This window comes from Heterodontus francisci, chromosome 23 (assembly GCF_036365525.1).
Source record: "Heterodontus francisci isolate sHetFra1 chromosome 23, sHetFra1.hap1, whole genome shotgun sequence".
Taxonomy (NCBI): Eukaryota; Metazoa; Chordata; class Chondrichthyes; order Heterodontiformes; family Heterodontidae; genus Heterodontus; species Heterodontus francisci.
The window spans coordinates 27275906-27295747 of NC_090393.1; the positions used below are offsets into that span (position 1 = coordinate 27275906).

Sequence of the window (19842 nt, forward strand, 5' to 3'; positions counted from 1 at the left end):
TTAGAGAGGAAGAAGAAAACATTCACGAGAATACTTCTAGGGATGATAGATTGGGGAAGCTGGGGCCATTCTATTTGGAGAAGAGAAGATTAAGAGGAGATTTGATAGAGGTGTTCAAAATCATGAGGGGTCAGGACAGAGTTCCTGTTGACGGAAGCGTCGAGAACCAGAGGAGACTGATTTAAGGTGACTGGCAAAAGAACCAATGGCGGTGACACTAGGAAAATCTTTTTTTAACACTGTGAGTAGTTAGGATCTGGAATATACTGCTTGAGAATGTGTGGAGGCAGATTCAATGGGGGCTTTCAAAAGAGAACTGGATAGTTGTCTGAAAAAAAAAAGGCAGGGCCACGGAGAATAGGCAGGGGAGTGGGTTGCTCTGCCAGAGAACGGGCACAGACACGATGGGCCGAACGGTCGCCTTCTATGCTATAAATTTCTATGATTGTGACAAACCGAGAATAGAGATCGATGAGGGCGGCGAGAGGCTGAAATTTGGTCGACCCATAGCGATCTCTTGCTCCAGAAACCAACATGTGAGGAGAGTTGATCCACTCAACGACTTTAAAAGGGGCCAGTGAGATCTGCCGCAGATTTATCAGAAGCGGAATCCAGTTTATTTTATGTGACTTGGGCAGAGGGAGGTAGGGGGCTAAACGGAGTCCCAAATTTTACTGACTAGCTCCATCTCTGCGCCGGACAAGCCAGACTTTCGCCCTTAAGCACCCTGTCGACCAACTAAAGGTTGATGTAGTTTGGATCATCTTCACGGAGGCTCCGGAGAGTGAGTGAGGCTTGGGAATCAAACAGCGAAGGCTGCAAACCCCAGCCTGAGGTTTCACTCCAGCCTCTACCTGCTCACTAACACCCGGTTCAAGACAAATATGTGGGACAATGGTCGGCACCTTTACAATCGCCGTGCTTGGGTCTCCTGGAGTGGGTAAAACGGCCATAATCCGCCAGTTCCTTTACAATGACTTCAGCCACGTATACACCCCGACCAGAAGAAGGTATGTTCACAGACCTTCAGTAATACTCAACGATAACATGTACGATTTGAAGATCGTGGATGTGCCGCAGATCCCAACATTTCCAACAACCGGTGCTCAGGTAGGGGAAATGTAGCTTGTTCCTCCTGTTCATGCCTTCTGCCTGGGGGTGTCTTTGTGTCTTTCTGTCAAACTGCTCGCCCCCTACCCCACCCCGCCCCCATTGTGTCACTTTACAGTTTATTGGTACTTGACTTGAACCTTTCTGAAAGTGAAAGGTACAGATTACAAGATAAATGTTAAAAGTACAAATTGCCCATCCTGAATGTTCACGATCTTGCGAAACCAGCATGAAACCGACTTAACAATTTCCATCTGTTTTAATATGAATACATTAAAATAATGGGACGAATCTAATTGGGGTGAAATCTGCCCAATGGGGGCGAGATGAACTGCAAACCAAAGCACTCGAAACAAAACAAAAGGCGGGTTGTCATGGTTTTATTAGTATGTCAGAGAAAATCCGGTAGGGAATGGAGTTATACTGCAGGCGAAGAAGTGCGTAATTTCCATCTTATCAGTAGGCAGTTGGGGTGGAATTGTTCTTTTATCCCAAAGAAGTAAGAACTTTTTCCCTTTGGCCAGTGATGGTGTGGAAATTTTAGAAGTGGGTCCGGCATATGTTGGAGTTATCTTGTAGCGTCTAGAGATTTATTATCAGTTCCATTCATATTTCATGAAGTTGACAAGGGCAAAACATTTTCTGTTGTAAAATATGATATAAAATGAACAAGGTTTAAATAACTATGTAATGGAGACTGTGTGTGAACGTGGATTGTGCAGGGTATATATGGTGAAGAAAGGTAATGTGACGATTGAACACTGTTATCACTGCATGTGAAGAAGATGTTGGTCAGAACAAGGGCTCACATAAATGTTGAATTCTCATTCATACTTCAACCTCCATAGAATAAAAAATGTGAGGCATGTACAGTACACCCTTTGCTGAACAGGCTGTGGTTCATTTCTCTAGAAAAGAAAATGGCTGAGAGTTGACCTGATAGAGGTCTTTAGGATGATGAAGGGATTTGACAGGATAGATGTAAAGAAGATACTTCCATTTGTGGGGAAGGCTAAAACTAGGGACATAAATACGATAGGCACTAATAAATCCAATAGAGAATTCAGGAGAAACTTCTTTAACTATAAAGTGGTTAGACTGTGGAATTCACTGCCACAAGGAGTAGTTGAGGCAAAGAGCATAGATACATTCAAGGGAAAACTGGATCAGTACATGAGGGACAAAGGAATAGAAGGTTATCTTGATAGGGTTAGATAAAGCAGGGTGGGAGAAGCATAAATACCAGTACAGACCAGTTGGGCCAAATGGCCTGTTTGTGCACTGTATGTGCTCTGTGATTCCATGAATTACTGCCAAAAAGCTTGCTTCCAAAAGTAAAAATTGAATGTAGTCGGTTTACCACTGGACCCTCCACTACACTCCTAACTGATAATGAACTTGCAGGCAAGTGTCTAAACAGTACATTTTTTGGAAAGTTGATTTAGCTGAAACCAGGAATAGGTTGACCAATTGGAATGCATCAACAATCATGTTAAACTGCTTGTCAGGCAGTTAATGAGCTGCTAAACCAACTAAAATCTTTTAAACTTTGTCGACGCAACTGTGCAGTGTGCAATGTTTCTGCTTAATAGCTCAGCTGCAAGTGTAAGATGCCCATCGTGCCCACAAGGACCTAAATCTGCTCAGCTCTCTAAGTAACACTACTGCTTTGTGTAAATAAGCCTGTGTTGATGGATTGTTTATGGGAGTTCTGCTTGCTGTCCCTCTTAAAGAAGTTATCACCAGCTCTCAGCCACATATCCATTGACTCCTGGAACAGAACTGTCCTACTGTAAAATGTGAGAAGGAAATTAGATCTCATGGTTCATAGAGTAATCTGGCAGGAGTACAATATTTTGCATTGTAATATAAAGGACACCCAGTTAAGTGCTGCTTGTGAGATTGGGATACCTGAAAACCTTGGATGTGTATTTCTCATTTTTAAAATTATGTTACATTAAGAAATAAATTGAAAAAGCATACAAGTAATCAAACATGTTTTACAGAAGGAATGATCGATCAGTTGGGTTTTTCTTTTTTCCAATATCTTGTTCAGTCAGGTGGAATAGTAGAACACGAAGAATATGCTTTGCTGCTTATAACACTATGTTGTAACTTGTGGGTCATTATTCTACTTGGCTTCTCACAGGCCTGTATTACAGAATAGCATTAGGTGACAAACATTCTTATGCATGACCTCCTTCAGATTTCAATAAAAATATGAAGATCAGTGTTGGATTCCATAGGCTACTGTCATGAAGACCCCACCTGCCAAGAATGAGGCATACTAATTTTGTCATGTGAACATTAATTTTAAACTGTTGCTGGAAGGAAGAGATGACTTGTTTGAAGAGATCAGTAGTGGCTGGAAAACATTTGCATACTAAGAGACAGTGCCTGGAGACAATAGAATGGTTCCCTGATCAAATTAATCCAAATGAATTTTGATCACCAGACATTGAATGTGTAAAAATACCAGCATTCCAGGGTGTCTGCTAAGATGGAGAATCTACAAATGCAGGAGTTTGTTAAAACAGCTAGTCACATGACTAACCCGCTGGCCCAGGTCTTCGTTTGAACTGCTGACAGCACAGTTTGGGAGATTGCAACTGAACTTGGAAGAGGAGAGCCGCTCTCGCTCTCTCTCATGAATCTCCGGATCCACTGAAGTCACTTAAACCTCAAGAGAGAAAAGACTCCAACATCGAAACAAGTTTTAAAGTGTGCACTGGTCCCCAACAAAACAGCAAGACTTAACCTGCAATCAAAGCCTCTACATCGAATTCAAAGCACCGTAAAGAAATCCCAGCTATTGCCTCAAACTTTTCCCCCTTTATTCTTTCTACTTTTCTGTCTCTATCAGCATGTGTGTTTATCGCGTATGCATGCTAGCGTGGTTGTGTCGCACATTCATAGTCGTTAACCGAATTAGAGTTTGAGGTTAATAAACTTCTACCTTTCTTGTTTAAATCTAAGTAAATCTGTCTGGTTGATTTCTTTGCCTTACAATTGGAGAGCAGTGAACAAGGATTGACTGAGGGGGAGCTAAAAACACGGTGTTTTTAAAATTAAACCCTGTTACAGTTAAACCAGGCAAAGACTGAGAGGGAATCCCTATACCCCTTTCTCACCTGGTCATAACACTACCGATAGAGACATTGTCAGTGCAACAAAACACAGTCAGTGCTGTTTAGCACTGGAATGCTGAAAATCCCTTTGCAGTTCAGTTACAAAACATGTTTAACAGCAGCCAGCTCGCATGTTTACTGTAGAAAGAGTCATTTCTGCACACATGATTGGCCACTCGGCCCTTCGAGCCTGCTCCGCCATTCAATAAGTTCACGGCTGAACTGATTACTCCACATTTCCATGAACCTCCAATAACCTTTCACTCCCTTGCTTATCAATAATCTATTTACCTCTGCCTTAAAAATATTCAAAGACTCTGCTTCCACCACCTTTTGAGGAAGAGAATTCCAAAGACTCACGACCCGCTGAGAGAAGAAATTTCTCCTTATCTTTGTCTTAAATAGGTGACCCCTTATTTTTAAACAGTGACCCCTAGTGCTAGATTCTCCCACAAGGGGAAACATCCTTTCCACATCTACCTGTCAAGACCCTTCAGGATCTTCTATGTTTCAATCAAGTCACCTCTTACTCTTCTAAATTCCAGCGGATACAAGCCTAGCCTGTCCAATCTTTCCTCATAAGACAGCCCACCCATTCCAGGTATTAGTCTAGTAAACATTCTCTGTACTGCCTCCAACGCATTTACATCCTTCCTTAAATAAGGAGGCTAATACTGTACATGGTACTCCAGAGGTGGTCTCACCAATGTCCTGTATATCTGAAGCAAAACTGCCTTACTTTTGTATTGAGTTCCCCTCGCGATAAACGATAATATTCTATTAGCTTTCCTAATTATATGCTGTACCTGCATACTAACCTTTTGTGATTCATGCACTAGGACACCCAGATCCCTCTGCATCTCAGAGCTCTGCAATCTCTCACCATTTAGCTTTTTTATTCTTCCTGCCAAGGTGGACAATTTCACACTTTCCCACATACTCCATTTGCCAGGTCTTTGCCCACTCACTTAACCTGTCTATATCCCTTTGTAGCCTCCTTATGTCCTCTTCACAAGTTACTTTCCTACCTATCTTTGTGTCATCAACAAATTTAGCAACCATACCTTCATCCAAGTCATTTATATAAATTGTAAAAAGTTGAGGCCCCAGCACAGATCCCTGTGGCACACCACTCATTACATCTTGCCAACCAGAAAATGACCCATTTATGCCAATATGTTACCCCCTACACCATGAGCTTTTATTTTGTGCAATAACCTTTGATGTGGCACCTTATCAAATGCCTTCTGGAAATCCAATAGTAGTACAATACATCCACCGGTTCCCCTTTATCCTCAGCACATGTAATTCACTCAAAGAATTCCAATAAATTAGTTAAACATGATTTTCCTTTCACAAAACCATGTTGACTCTGCCTGATTACCTTGAATTTTTCTAAATGTCCTGCTATAATGTCTTTAATAATAGCTTCTAACATTTTCCCTAAGACAGATGTTAAGCTAACTGGCCTGTAGTTTCCTGCTTTCTGTCTCCCTCCCTTTTTGAATAAAGGAGTTACATTCGCTATTTTCCAATCTAACGGAACCTTCCCCAAATCTAGGGAATTTTGGAAAATTAAAACTAACGCATCAACAATCTCACTAGCCACTTCTTTTGTTTTTGTTTCTGAGTTATGAATTTCAAAACCTGAAATCTGTGACAAAGTAAAATACAATCATGCCATGATAATAGCAGGTTCAACATTGGTAGATTTAATGTTAGTAATATGCTGATTCTGTGTATATATTTGTTTGTAATACAATGTTATTGTGTTCACTGAATTGTGTAGTGTAATATCAACTCCACTTTCTCATGTTAAAATATGCGGTATCACAGAGATGCTACTGATGGCAACATGGTGTTTGCAGCATTTGCAGCATTTTCCCATTAGACCAGTTTGGGAGTTTTCTGTGCCTTTATTATTGGTCTGTATTTGCCCATTGTCTCACATGCTGTGTTGGAGCTTACCTCTCACACCATCTCTTTTCTTCTGCTGGTCTAATCAGATGCTCTCATCAGGTGCAATATCTGTGGCTGTTTTAGAAGGGAGTAATTTTAGAAGCAGTTTTATAAATGGACAAACACTCTCATAGTCCTTTCTCCACACATTGCTGGACTTACCTTAACCATTTATTCAGTTAATAGATATAATTATAGGAGTGATTTCAATCCCTTTGTACTGAAGCCAAGTTAAACTTGCGTGTGGATCTGGAGATCAGTGATACCTCTCTGCTTCAAGGGCTTTTGGTTTAATCCCTATCTCTACTACAAATATCAAACCAATTTCATGCTACCTGCTGTACCTCTAGCCTTTGCCCTTACAGGTAACAGGTTTCCAAGGAGATTGATACTGCTAATTGGCATTCACAGTATGTCTGAGATGAGGTTTTGCAAAGGACTTGAAACTGAGAAACTTGAAGCTGATGAAAACTTTTTTAAAAACCGAGTAAGGTCAAAAGAAAATCATCTGGCTGATTAATTTCATTCTCAGAGTCATCACATTGCTCAACCACTATTAACTGAGAAGCAGGGGTTAACATTAATGAAATCAAAGTCTTTACAAGCTTATGTTCTATTATCAAAAGTAAAACCTTTCATTCTACAGCAAGCATGGATATGCAGCCATGTGGTCTCTACCAATTACAGCCCTTTGAAATAAATTCAAGGCTACCAGAAAGTTGAGGGACACTTGAGATAAATAAATTATGTAATAACAAATTCAGGGACAGGAGAGATGGACACTTCTTTCCCCAAGTTATCCTTCACTCTCTGCACCATCTAAATATTAATATATGTTAAATAGTTTGTAAATCTCCTTAGTACCATCAAAGGTTACAGCACATAAAGAGGTAATTTGGCCCATTGTATATGTTCTTTTTCTTTGCCATACCAATTCAGTTCTATTACCTAGCTCTCCCCGTCATTCTGTTTTAAATGCTTACTCACTTTTCCCTAAAAAGATGCAATTGTCTCTGCCTCAACTATTCCATATGGCATTCCATGCTGCAAATCTTTCCACTTAAAGAAATTTCTCTTAGTGTATCTCTTCATTCTATTATTGACAATTCTAAATTGATAACCCTTTGTCACTGACCACCCAAGTAGTGGAAAAGCTGGGGCAGAAATTGGTCTTGAACAGTTGTGTGACATGGGTGATAGCAAAGTAGCAAATAAATTCAATGGAGAAGCAAATCAGACAGAGACAAAACTTAATAAAAATCTGGAATTAAAAATTAGTCTAATGATGGCCATGAAACCATTGTCGATTGTTGTAAAAACCCATCTGGTTCACTAATGTCCTTTAGGGAAGGAAATCTGCTGTCCTTACCTGGTCTGGCCTACATGTGACTCCAGACCCACAGCAATGTGGTTAAATCTTACATGCCCTCTGAAATGACCCAGCAAGCCACTCAGTTGTATCTAACCGCTACGAAGTCTATAAAAAGGAATGAAACCGGACGGACCACCCGGCATCGACCTAGGCACCGGAAACAACAACGGCAAACCCAGCCCTGTCGACCCTGCAAAGTCCTCCTTACTAACATCTGGGGGCTTGTGCCAAAGTTAGGAGAGCTGTCCCACAGACTAGTCAAGCAACAGCCTGACATAGTCATACTCACGGAATCATACCGAACAGACAATGTCCCAGACACTGCCATCACCATCCCCGGGTATGTCCTGTCCCACCGGCAGGACAGACCCACCAGAGGTGGTGGCACAGTGGTATACAGTAGGGAGGGAGTTGCCCTGGGAGTCCTCAACATCGACTCCGGACCTCATGAAGTCTCATGGCATCAGGTTAAATATGGGCAAAGTAACCTCCTACTGATTACCACCTACCGCCCTCCCTCAGCTGATGACTCAGTACTCCTCCATGTTGAACACCACTGGGCGGAAGCACTGAGGGTGGCAAGGGCACAAAATGTACTCTGGGTGGGGGACTTCAATGTCCATCACCATGAGTGGCTCGGTAGCACCACTACTGACCGAGCTGGCCGAGTCCTAAAGGACATGGCTGCTAGACTGGGTCTGCGGCAGGTGGTGGGGGAACCAACACGAGGGAAGAACATACTCGACCTCGTCCTCACCAATCTGCCTGCCGCGGATGCATCTGTCCATGACAGTATTGGTAGGAGTGACCACCGCACAGACCTTGTGGAGACGAAGTCCCGCCTTCACATTGAGGATACCGTCCATCGTGTTGTGTGGCACTATCACCGTGCTGAATGGGATAAATTTCGAACGGATCTAGCAATGCAAAACTGGGCATCCATGAGGCGCTGTGGACCATCAGCAGCAGCAGAGTTGTACTCAACCACAATTTGTAACCTCATGGCCCGGCATATCCCCCACTCTACCATTACCATCAAGCCAGGAGACCAACCCTGGTTCAATGAAGAGTGCAGGAGGGCATGCCAGGAGCAGCACCAGGCATACCTCAAAATGAGGTGTCAACCTGGTGAAGCTACAACACAGGACTACTTGCATGCCAAACTGCGTAAGCAGCATGTGATAGACAGAGCTAAGCGATCCCATAACCAACGGATCAGATCTAAGCTCTGCAGTCCTGCCACATCCAGCCGTGAATGGTGATGGACAATTAAACAACTAACTGGAGGAGGTGGCTCCACAAATATCCCCATCCTCAATGATGGGGGAGCCCAGCACATCAGTGCAAAAGATAAGGCTGAAGCATTTGCAAAAATATTCAGCCAGAAGTGCCGAGTTGATGATCCATCTCGGCCTCCTCCTGAAGTCCCCAGCATCACAGATGCCAAACCTCAGCCAATTCGATTCACTCCGCGTGATATCAAGAAACGACTGAAGGCACTGGATACTGCAAATGCTATGGGCCCTGACAATATTCCAGCAATAGTACTGAAGACCTGTGCTCCAGAACTTGCTGCGCCCCTAGCCAAGCTGTTCCAGTACAGCTACAACACTGGCATCTACCCTGCAATGTGGAAAATTGCCCAGGTATGTCCTGTACACAAAAAGCAGGACAAATCCAACCCGGCCAACTACCGCCCCATTAGCCTACTCTCAATCATCAGTAAAGTGATGGAAGGTGTCATCAACAGTGCCATCAAGCGGCACTTGCTTAGCAACAACCTGCTCAGTGATGCTCAGTTTGGGTTCCGCCAGGGCCACTCAGCTCCTGACCTCATTACAGCCTTGGTTCAAACATGGACAAAAGAGCTGAACTCAAGAGGTGAGGTGAGAGTGACTGCCCTTGACATCAAGGCAGCATTTGACCGAGTATGGCATCAAGTAGCCCTAGCAAAACTGAGGTCAATGGGAATCAGGGGGAAAACCCTCCGCTGGCTGGAGTCATACCTAGCGCAAAGGAAGATGGTTGTGGTTGTTGGAGGTCAATCATCTGAGCTCCAGGACATCACTGCAGGAGTTCCTCAGGGTAGTGTCCTAGGCCCAACCATCTTCAGCTGCTTCATCAATGACCTTCCTTCAATCATAAGGTCAGAAGTGGGGATGTTCGCTGATGATTGCACAATGTTCAGCACCATTCGCAACTCCTCAGATACTGAAGCAGTCTGTGTAGAAATGCAGCAAGACCTGGACAATATCCAGGCTTGGGCTGATAAGTGGCAAGTAACATTTGCGCCACACAAGTGCCAGGCAATGACCATCTCCAACAAAAGAGAATCTAACCATCTCCCCTGGACATTCAACGGCATTACCATCGCTGAATCCCCCACTATCAACATCATAGGGGCTACCATTGACCGAAAACTGAACTGGAGTAGCCATATAAATACCGTGGCTACAAGAGCAGGTGAAAGGCTAGGAATCCTGAGGCGAGTAACTCACCTCCTGACTCCCCAAAGCCTGTCCACCATCTACAAGGCACAAGTCAGGAGTGTGATGGAATACTCTCCACTTGCCTGGATGGGTGCTGCTCCAACAACACTCAAGAAGCTCGACACCATCCAGGACAAAGCAGCCCGCTTGATTGGCACCCCATCTACAAACATTCACTCCCTCCACCACCGACGCACAGTGGCAGCAGTGTGTACCATCTACAAGATGCACTGCAGCAATGCACCAAGGTTCCTTAGACAGCACCTTCCAAACCCGCGACCTCTACCAACTAGAAGGACAAGGGCAGCAAATACATGGGAACATCACCACCTGCAAGTTCCCCTCCAAGTCACACACCACCCTGACTTGGAACTATATCGCCGTTCCTTCACTGTCGCTGGGTCAAAATCCTGGAACTCCCTTCCTAACAGCACTGTGGGTGTACCTACCCCACATGGACTGCAGCGGTTCAAGAAGGCAGCTCACCACCATCTTCTCAAGGGCAATTAGGGATGGGCAATAAATGCTGGCCTGGCCAGCGACGCCCACATCCCGTGAATGAATAAAAAAAAAACTGAGCCAGTTCTGTATCCATCTTGCCAGCTCACCTCTGATCCCGTGTGACTTCACCTTTTGCACCAGTCTGCCATGCGGGACTTTGTCAAAGGCTTTTCTAAAGTCCATATAGACAACACCTACCACCCTTCCCTCATCAATCATCTTCGTCACTTCCTCAAAAAACTCAATCAAATTAGTAAGACACGACCTCCCCTTCAAGAAACCATGCTGTCTCTCGCTAATAAGTTTGTTTGTTTCCAAATGGGAGTAAATCCTGTCACCCCAACAACCCTTCCCTTTTATGGCACCGTTCCATGCAGGAGGTGCAACACGTGCCCTTTTACCTCTTCCCTTCTCATCATACAGGGACCCAAACAGTCCTTCCAGGTGAAATAGCAAATTTCATGTACTTCTTTGAATTTAATATGCGTATTCACTGCTCACGATGTGGTCTCCTCTATATTTTTTTTATTCATTCATGGGATGTAGGCATCACTGGCCAGGCCAGCATTTATTGCCCATGAAAAGGTGATGGTGAGCTGCCTTCTTGAACTGCTGCAGTCTATGTGGGGTAGGTACACCCACAGTGCTGTTAGGAACGGTCCTTTTTATTGACTTTGTAGCGGTTAAATACAACTGAGTGGCTTGCTAGGCCATTTCAGAGGGCATGTTAGAGTCAACCACATTGCTGTGGGTCTGGAGTCACATGTAGGCCAGACCAGGTAAGGACAGCAGAATTCCTTCCCTAAAGGACATTAGTGATCCAGATGCGTTTTTACAACAATCGACAATGGCCATCATTAGACTAGCTTTTTAATTCCAGATTTATTAATTGAATTCAAATTCCACCTTCTGCTGTGGTGGGATTTGAACCCATGTCCCCAGAGCAATATCCTGGATCTCTGGGTTACTAGTCCAGTGACAATACCACTACGCCACCGCCGTATTGGGGAGACCAAATGCAGACCGGGTGACCGCTTTACGAAACATTACTGTTCAGTCCGCAAGCATGTCCCCCAAACCTCTAGGCTCTTGTCATTTTAATTCTCCACCTTGCTTTCACTGACACTTCTGTCTTTGGCCTCCTGCAATGTTCCAAAGAAGCTCAATGCAAGCTCAAGGAACAGAACCTCATCTTTCAACAGGACACCCATCTGGACTCAACATCGAGGCATCGAGTCATAGGACGTAATTTTAGGACTACCCAACAAGTGTGCAGTTGGCGCGGTGGGGGCCGTTCCTGACGCCTTCCCACCCCCATTGCAATTTTACGTGGGGCGGCAGTGGTGAGGCGCAACGACCCGCCCGCCCCAGGCCAATCAAGGCCCTTAAGTGACCAATTAACTGCCACTTAAGGGCTTCCTCCCACCACCTGGTATTTAACCCACAGTGGCTGGGCAACAAAGGCACCAAGAATGCTGCCAGGTAAAATCTGGCAGCCTTCTTGTGTACTGCGGGGAGGGTCTCATGATCAGGCACGTTGTGCCCCATGGAAGGCTGCCCCCAAAGCCCCAACCACCCCCACCGCACAACACTCCACCCCCCCACTTAACCAACCCCCGCTTGCTTTGCCAGGGCCCGGCCGATTGACCCCATCAAGGCCCCAGAAAGTTACCATTGTTTCAGGGCCATCCTTCCTCTTGCTTCCATTGGCTGGGTGTGGTCCCAGCAGTTGCCACTGCTTCCTTTGGCCTTATACCATAAAATGTTTTGGCATTTACTCTCTCCTCCCCTCCACCCTATCACAGTCCTTCACCTTTGTTCTTCTTCCCACACTTCCCCTTTTCACTTGCTCAAAACCTATTACATTTCCAACTTTTGCCAGTTCTGATGAAAGATCATTGACCTGAAATGTTAACTCTGTTTCTCTCTCCACAGATGCTGCCTGACTTGTTGCGTATTTCCAGCATTTTCTGTTTTTATTTACTCAGACATGACCTACCCTTCACAAATCCATGTTGACTCTTATACTTGTCCAGGTGCTTAGTCACTCAATGCTTGATCCCAGTAACTTCCCCACAACTGATGTTAAGCTGCAGTTACCTTGTTTCTTCCTCCCTCCTTTCTTAAACGATGGAGTGATACTTGCAATGTTCCAATCCCCAGCAAATGATTCCATAGCTCTGTGTTATCGGACTCCTCCTTTTCACTTGAGAATCTCAAAGTAACATGTGCCCTTTCAAATGAGCCAATCTCCCACTTCTCCAGTGCAAACAAAGATCATAGAAAATATTGCAAATGTCTCTGAGCGGTTTTGTCACCACCTGCTATTGTGGGAAGTAGTTCCTAAACTAAGACACCGAAGTTCAGATTACAGCCACATCTGATAGCAAAATGCTTTTATGTGTGTGGCTTCAGTCAAAATTAGTTCCTGTATTTCATTCAGCCCAGTCATATGACATTTCTATCATATCACTGTGGCCTTGACAAATTTGATTTAATTTTCAGCTAGATCACTGGGTGGAACAACTCAAGAAGTCTGAGTCATAGTGTGGAGCAGCACTGCAGTGTCTGGATAACTTTAACCTCAGAAGTCATGGGCAGTGATGTACTTGCTCTCAGCTGTTGGAAATACATACTGAAGGAAGCAGACAGAAAGGGAAGTGAGAGAGAGCAAAATAGAGGATGGTCATCCATAGAATTAAGTTGTGTCTGTCCTGTGCACAAATCAGCTTGTAACTACTTAATTTTAAATATTTCATGTTCCACTACTAAAATTTGCCAAACTAGTAATAATATAGCAGCTGTCCATGTTACAGTGACACGTTTTCTTCATTCTTGTTTTGCAGGAATGGTTGGATTCTCGGTGCCGAGGTATCAGAAATGCAAACGCGTACATGCTTGTGTACGACATCTGCTGCTTCGATAGTTTTAAATATGTGAAAATGATTTGGCAGCAGATTGCAGAAGTCAGGTAAGAATTGTGCTTTTACTTACTATTTGCTGGGCTGCTTTATGCCTTTTATATTGCAAGTCTTTTTGTTTGGAAACATGACGTCCATCTCCTATAGTGATGGCTCTGCAAAAGGACAGTCCACCTTTGGATCTGGACTTGCTACAATATCTGTGGGTGTTTGAGTTAGAAATAGCTCAGCAATGAACTTTGTTTGTATTTCCTTGAGTTTAGAAGGTTGAGCAGTGATATCATTGAAGTGTTTAAAATGTTAAAACATTTGTCAATATAGTACAGAGAAGCAATTTCCTCTGGTGGGGGAATCCAGAACAAGGAGGCACCATCTTAAACTTATAGCTAGGCCATTCAGGAGTGAAATCAAGAAGCACTTTATCACACAAAGCATAGAAGAAGTCTGGAACTTACTCCCAAAAACACTGTTGATGCTGGGTCAGTGGAATTTTCAAAACTGAGGTTGGCTAGATTTTTATTAGAGAAGGGTAGCAAGGGATATGGAGCTATGGTGAGTAGATGGAGTTGAGGTACACATCAGCTACGATCTAACTGAATGGCATACCAGGCTTGAGGGGCTGAATGCATACTCTTGTTCCAATGCCCATGGTTAGTTGCTTTGCTCACATTAAATTCATAAATGGTACTTACTCTTCATCTGCACTTCATACCTAATCCAAAATGTGATATTAAATAAAAGGTCAATTTTGCAATCTGTTACAATAAGTAGCCATAAGATGGGTATGATCAATTAGAAAATAGCGCCCATTTGGTAATCCATACGATATTACAATTTCAACAGTACTGGAAGCACCTAGCATTGCATGGTTCCATGCAAGTGAGGCCAAAGCAACATAATCTAGCCGTCCACACAAATCCCTGGGATTTATATGGCATAGTGCAATGGAGCATCCAGGTTAAAACTGTTTTAGATCTAGGTGACAGAATTGTATTCCACGTAACTGGACCCCCTATGTTGTAAGTGCGTAGTATGAGTCTAGGATCAATGTCTTTGATTTCAAACCAATTACATTTCTCTTCTTGTATTGGCATAAAAGCAATGCAGCCATTCTTACAAATAGGTGGTATGAACATCTATTAAGAAATTGGATTCCTTAATGATTTATTACATTAGGATGGCCCTTAAAGTTCCATTTTATAACAATGGTCTGCTAAATTTTCTGCTCCAGAAGACTGCATATGTCCTAGCAGTCCACTGGAGATTTAAGTACCAAGGCTGGATTTCCCATTAAGTAGCAAAGCAATAGCACTCTCCACTGAACTCAAAGAAAGCTGCCCCTAAAAATCTAACAATCCCCTATGGTGTGGATTTTTCCCCTTTCACAATGTCTGTTGGCATCTGGCGCCAAGTCAAAGGGCTCTCTGGATATCTAGCAATGGTGACGTCATCAAGCAAGGTAAATAACCAATCACATTGAAGTATTCACCAGGAATTAAAATGCACTGAATTTTTCACTTTTAAACAATTTCTTTTTACAGAGAATGGAATAAGTGATTGTGACATACACATTGGGATTAAGGCAAGAGCTGAAATAGCTTAAACAAACATTATTTTAAAATTGGATTACTTTAAAAATGCAAATTTATTATAATGGAGAAATTTACTGCTCCACAAATATAAAATTAGTTTTCCAGGGCCAGTGAGACTGTTCAGCAGTAATGACAAACCTTTTACTCTGTTAACATCCTGTTACACCTCATTCAACAAAGTGCAGCACTTTCAAGGTTTTTTTTCACAGTGAGACTAATGAGCGTAAAAGGGCAAGTTTTCATCAGTTCAGTGATTACATTTGGGGGGGGGAGGACTTCATCAGTGCATCCTCTGAGAAGCGTAGAATTAGTGACAGCAACTTCTACATTTCCATGTTGAACTATCAGTGTTCACTGTCACAACTCCTCTGAAACTGACAGCAGATTCTGTACTTTCAAATTTAACTGTGTATGTGCCGACTCCAGAAGTTGCTGTCAGTTTCAGGTGTAATGACAATGAACCCTGACAGTTTCACCATCATTATTACCAAAAAATCTGGGAAAAGAAAACATTCTGTCCAGTGTATCCTCTGCTTGTTTACTCAAAAAGGAAATGTCAAACCTGCAAACATTGGTAAGAATTAAATATTGTAGATTGGCCATATAACAATGAATGAAAAATTCAAGCTAAGGGCTTATTAGCTATCAATTGATTAATAAATACTAATGTTTTGATACCATACCACTCAACACAAGAAGAAGTGAATGCTGCAGGACCCAACTCACTTTTCAACAATTTCAGTGTCAGTTCTCTTACATTTCTGCTTAAGCTTCAAAGATATATGGCGAATCAACAATAACCTATGGCACATATAGTCATCATGGTGTTAGTAACTTTAGTGCTTTTATCAGGGGTATGTCTTGTTGAAGATCAAACTCTATAATAAAGATGAGGCTTTCTCTTTTTTTCTCCCCTCTTTTTTGATTAGTTTCCCTGTGCTGTGCATTGCTTCCAAGGCTTTGACAATACTGTTCTCAACACTTGAAGGAGCCAGAAGAGTGGGATGTATTGATTCTGCCTCAGTGGTTCTTTCTTCCCTCTGGCAAAGTGCCATAATACTATCTTCGGATCAGGAATGCAGTGTGTGGAAGAACCCAAGCACAAGACTTGTATCCCATAGCACTGAACTGTATCATTGAGATTATAATGAATGGGAATGGTGGTCTACAGATCACATACTGTCACAGCAGTCTGCTCCTAGGCCTAGCCAACGTGACCATCTACAGGTCCAAGTTGAAGGCAACCTATCGGGGTGGTTGCTCTGACTGCCTGCCTCTATTCTGTGGTCTTATCTGCACCTGGGTGGCCGTAGAGAAGGAACATGCAGTGCCCACAAGTACGCTTGAGGTCTTTTGTGACTGGTGGGCAGCACAGGAACTGCAGGGCATAGTGTGCATTGCTAATATCTAGTTTTATAAGTTTTCTTTGTTTTATGGTTTAGCTCCTTATCAGTTGTGCCCCATCTAAAAAGGGGGTGCTTTTGCCTGGTTTTCATTTGATGCCTCCAGTGTCTCCTTATTGCTTTACTTCAAAAAGGTACCCCATCACCAATCACTAACCAGGGTCAAATGAAAAGAAATTGCCTGTTGGCTTTCCTAACCCTCACACGCACCTCCTGTAGTGACAGGACTAATCCTGCTGACTAGAAAATATGCCTGAGAGTTCCTAAAGATTGTTTCTTTTGATTGGGGTGTGGTTGTCGTACAATTTTCAGCACTTCTTGCCTGAAGCCACTGACTCATATATCAAAGGGACCAGTTACCTTGCCCAAGTGGTTAATATTCATGTATTCTGCCACATTTATCACTGAGGACATGACAGGATCTACATTCTTAAACAATGAGTCAGTTGTACTGAACATTATAAAACTCTTCACAAGACCAACCCTGTCCTGCAGCAAAGTGAGTTTTTTGTGCATTGCCAAATAAATTTGTCCAATACGAACTCTGCAACATCCCATGTTAGTCAGGAAAAACTGAAATTGTCAGCTCCACCCCGGGCAGCTGATCATGAGACAACAGACAGAAGAGTGCATGTGGACCCCACCAGCGGAGATGAGCTTGATATGGGCACATGGTCCGTGCTTAAGGAACCTACAAACTGGTGTACGCAATTCCCTGAAATGCGTTTCCCAAAGCAGAAAATCTCCTATATACTTCCTCATTATCAGCCTTGATGGAGTGGACAAGCTCTGCTCCGACATTAGAGAACATAATCTGAAATGACAGTTTGGTGTCATACGTCATTGATCTTCAAGACAGCATCTCTGACAAACTTTAAACTAAGGCTCATCATGCTTCTCAGGTGATTGAATAGATCCCACAGTGCAAGAAGATTTGAAAAGGAGGCTGAGGTGTTCTGGTCACTGTTTATCCTTTAAACAATACCAAAAATAAATCAAAGAAAAATACAGCAAATGCTGGAAGTCTGAAATAAAAACAGAAAATGCTGGAAATACTCAGGTGAGGCAGAGTTCATTTTGCAGGCCCACAATCTTTCATCAGAACGTCTGTATTTCCAACATTTTCTATTTCAAAAATAAACTGCTTTTGGGAGCTTGCTGTGCACAAAGCAACTGCTAGGTTTGCCTACAAATCAAAAGTGACTATATTCTGAATGTAATTCATTGGCTGTAATGCACATTGGGATATTCGAAGGACGTGACTGGTGCTATATCATTGCAAGTCCTTTATTCATAGCATTTTGGTGTGAGGGAACCACTGCTCTTCTATATTTATTTATATTAGTTGGTCTCTGCTCCACTGGGATTAGGGAGGATAGCGGAAAAAGTAACCTGGTTTCATCAGCTGATTTTTATCCAGCACTCCCTGCTGAAAAGTATGTTGATAGGCTGTGTGGGAAGGCAGGGTTCAGCAGGGGTGGGGTTTTTTTTTGGTTGTCAGAAGCCCATCAATATACTGCCCAATTGACCATTTTCCATATGCAAGTCTAAATCAGGGCAAGTACTAGACTGCACAAATCAACACTTTCAGGAGAGGAGAAAAAAATCTTTGGTACTGATTAAGAGTTCTTAGACAATAATATTGCATTTACTACTTTGTTTATTTACTAGGGTAACCAGTACAAATCAAGTCCCAATTATTATTGTTGGAAATAAGAGAGACCTACAAAAGCAGCGCTTCACTGCACGCAAGAGCATAAGTGTCCTAGTGAAGAGGATGTGGAAATGCGGCTACATCGAGTGCTCGGCGCGATATAACTGGCACATTTTCCTGCTGTTTAAAGAGCTCCTGAGCAGCACGGTGGGCAGTGGCAGCAAACATGGGCACCCAACCATTTGCCTCCAAGGGGCACTACAGAGAAACAGATGCAATGTGATGTAACAATCTTAGTTCAATAGAATAAATGGCACGTTTGAATTCTATCATGCTCGCTCTTTCAGCTTTCCTAAAATTATTGGATTAGTAGGAAAATTGTGGAAGATGAAAATGCAATTTTTTAAAAAGAATATCTTTGAATTCAGCTTCTTTCCTTTCCTCGTGGATCTTGCTGGATTTACTGTGACGTTTTACTGTGCTTCATCAATATTTTCTAATAATATTCCAAAGTGATTTTTAAACAATTGTCAATTTTTATTGCTGATTGAAAAACATTTTATTGTGAAGGCTCAAAATATGGGGGGAAATTAAGGGGGGAAAATTGGACCCTAACAGATGTAAATTTGACAAAATGTTTCAAAATAAACTTAACAGAGCAAAACAAAACTTAAAGTAGGGATTGAAAAATAATTGCTTTATTGGAATTCTGGATCAGTTGTTTTGAGAAGCAGGAAATCTAAATTAAACCAATGCATCCACAGACATCAGTTTCCATGTGTACACTGGTACCAGTCAACTCTACCCACTTCACCTCTCAAACCCACCACTACCACTGTTGTCAGACTCCAGCCTTGGATAAGTTGCAATTTCCTTCAGTTAAACATTGGAAAGCATGAGGCCAACATTGGTCCTAGCCACAAACTCTAACCTTGCTATCAATTCCATCCTCCCCAGCCACTATCTCAAGCCCAACCAGATTGCATACAATCTCAGTGTCCCGTTCAATCCCAAAATGAGCTTCATATCCACCCCATCACAAAGATGTCCTGTTGATGAAGGCTGCATTTGCTGATGCTACCACTAGGTGGTGCTGCAGTGGCACATGTGCAGATGCAGCATGTGCCACTAAAATGTCACAGTCTGTGACTTAACTACTCTAATGCTCTCATAGCCAACATCGCATCCTCCACATTTCTCCTAAGCTCTGCCGACTGTATCCTATCCCACACTAAAGGCACGCTCACTCATTATATTCGATCCTTGCTGAACTACATTCTCTCATGAAAACAAAGGAATAGGAATACAAAGTGATTCCTGACCATGCAGCCGGCCACTGACATCATCAGGCTGCGCCAAGGTGCGCACATGCGCAGATGGGCTCCTGCTCTCTGCGCGTGCGCTGCGTTCTGACTTGCCAGGACTGGTTAGCACATGCGCCGATGACGTCATCGCGTGACGTGTGCATCTTTTGGGCAACGCGACTGGTCGGCCTCTGGGCATGCACTTTATTCGTACAGCAATGCGATGCCAACGGGTATTCACGCATGCGTCAAGCTTCGGCGCGAGTTTCTGAAAGTGGTAGGAGGAGAGGTTTCGTCTGGCATTTTATCACAATTATTTAGTAATTTTGGAGATTTCGGTCTGCTTCATTTTTATTAGAAAGAGGAGATTGCTCCAAGGTAAATTGCTCTGAAAACACTTCCAGTGCAC

The 19842-nt window shown here is 43.0% G+C and overlaps 1 protein-coding gene across 1 annotated transcript; it reads left to right on the forward strand.

The window, feature by feature from the left end:
- The first annotated feature begins 894 nt into the window (after positions 1 to 894).
- Positions 895 to 18439, forward strand: rasl10a (RAS-like, family 10, member A). The gene is made up of 3 exons (XM_068054884.1): positions 895 to 1110; positions 13406 to 13530; positions 18147 to 18439. Exons 1-3 carry the CDS (start codon positions 895 to 897, stop codon positions 18415 to 18417), a joined length of 612 nt encoding a protein of 203 aa, XP_067910985.1. The 3' UTR covers positions 18418 to 18439.
- The last annotated feature ends 1403 nt before the right edge of the window (positions 18440 to 19842 follow it).

What these genes read in the sequence shown, in the direction of transcription:
- rasl10a (XM_068054884.1), top strand. Translation starts at nt 895, where the DNA reads ATGGTCGGCACCTTTACAATCGCCGTGCTTGGGTCTCCTGGAGTGGGT. An exon ending in TTCCAACAACCGGTGCTCAG is followed by an intron (nt 1,111 to 13,405) that starts GTAGGGGAAATG and finishes CTTGTTTTGCAG; the next exon opens with GAATGGTTGGATTCTCGGTG. An exon ending in CAGCAGATTGCAGAAGTCAG is followed by an intron (nt 13,531 to 18,146) that starts GTAAGAATTGTG and finishes TTTATTTACTAG; the next exon opens with GGTAACCAGTACAAATCAAG.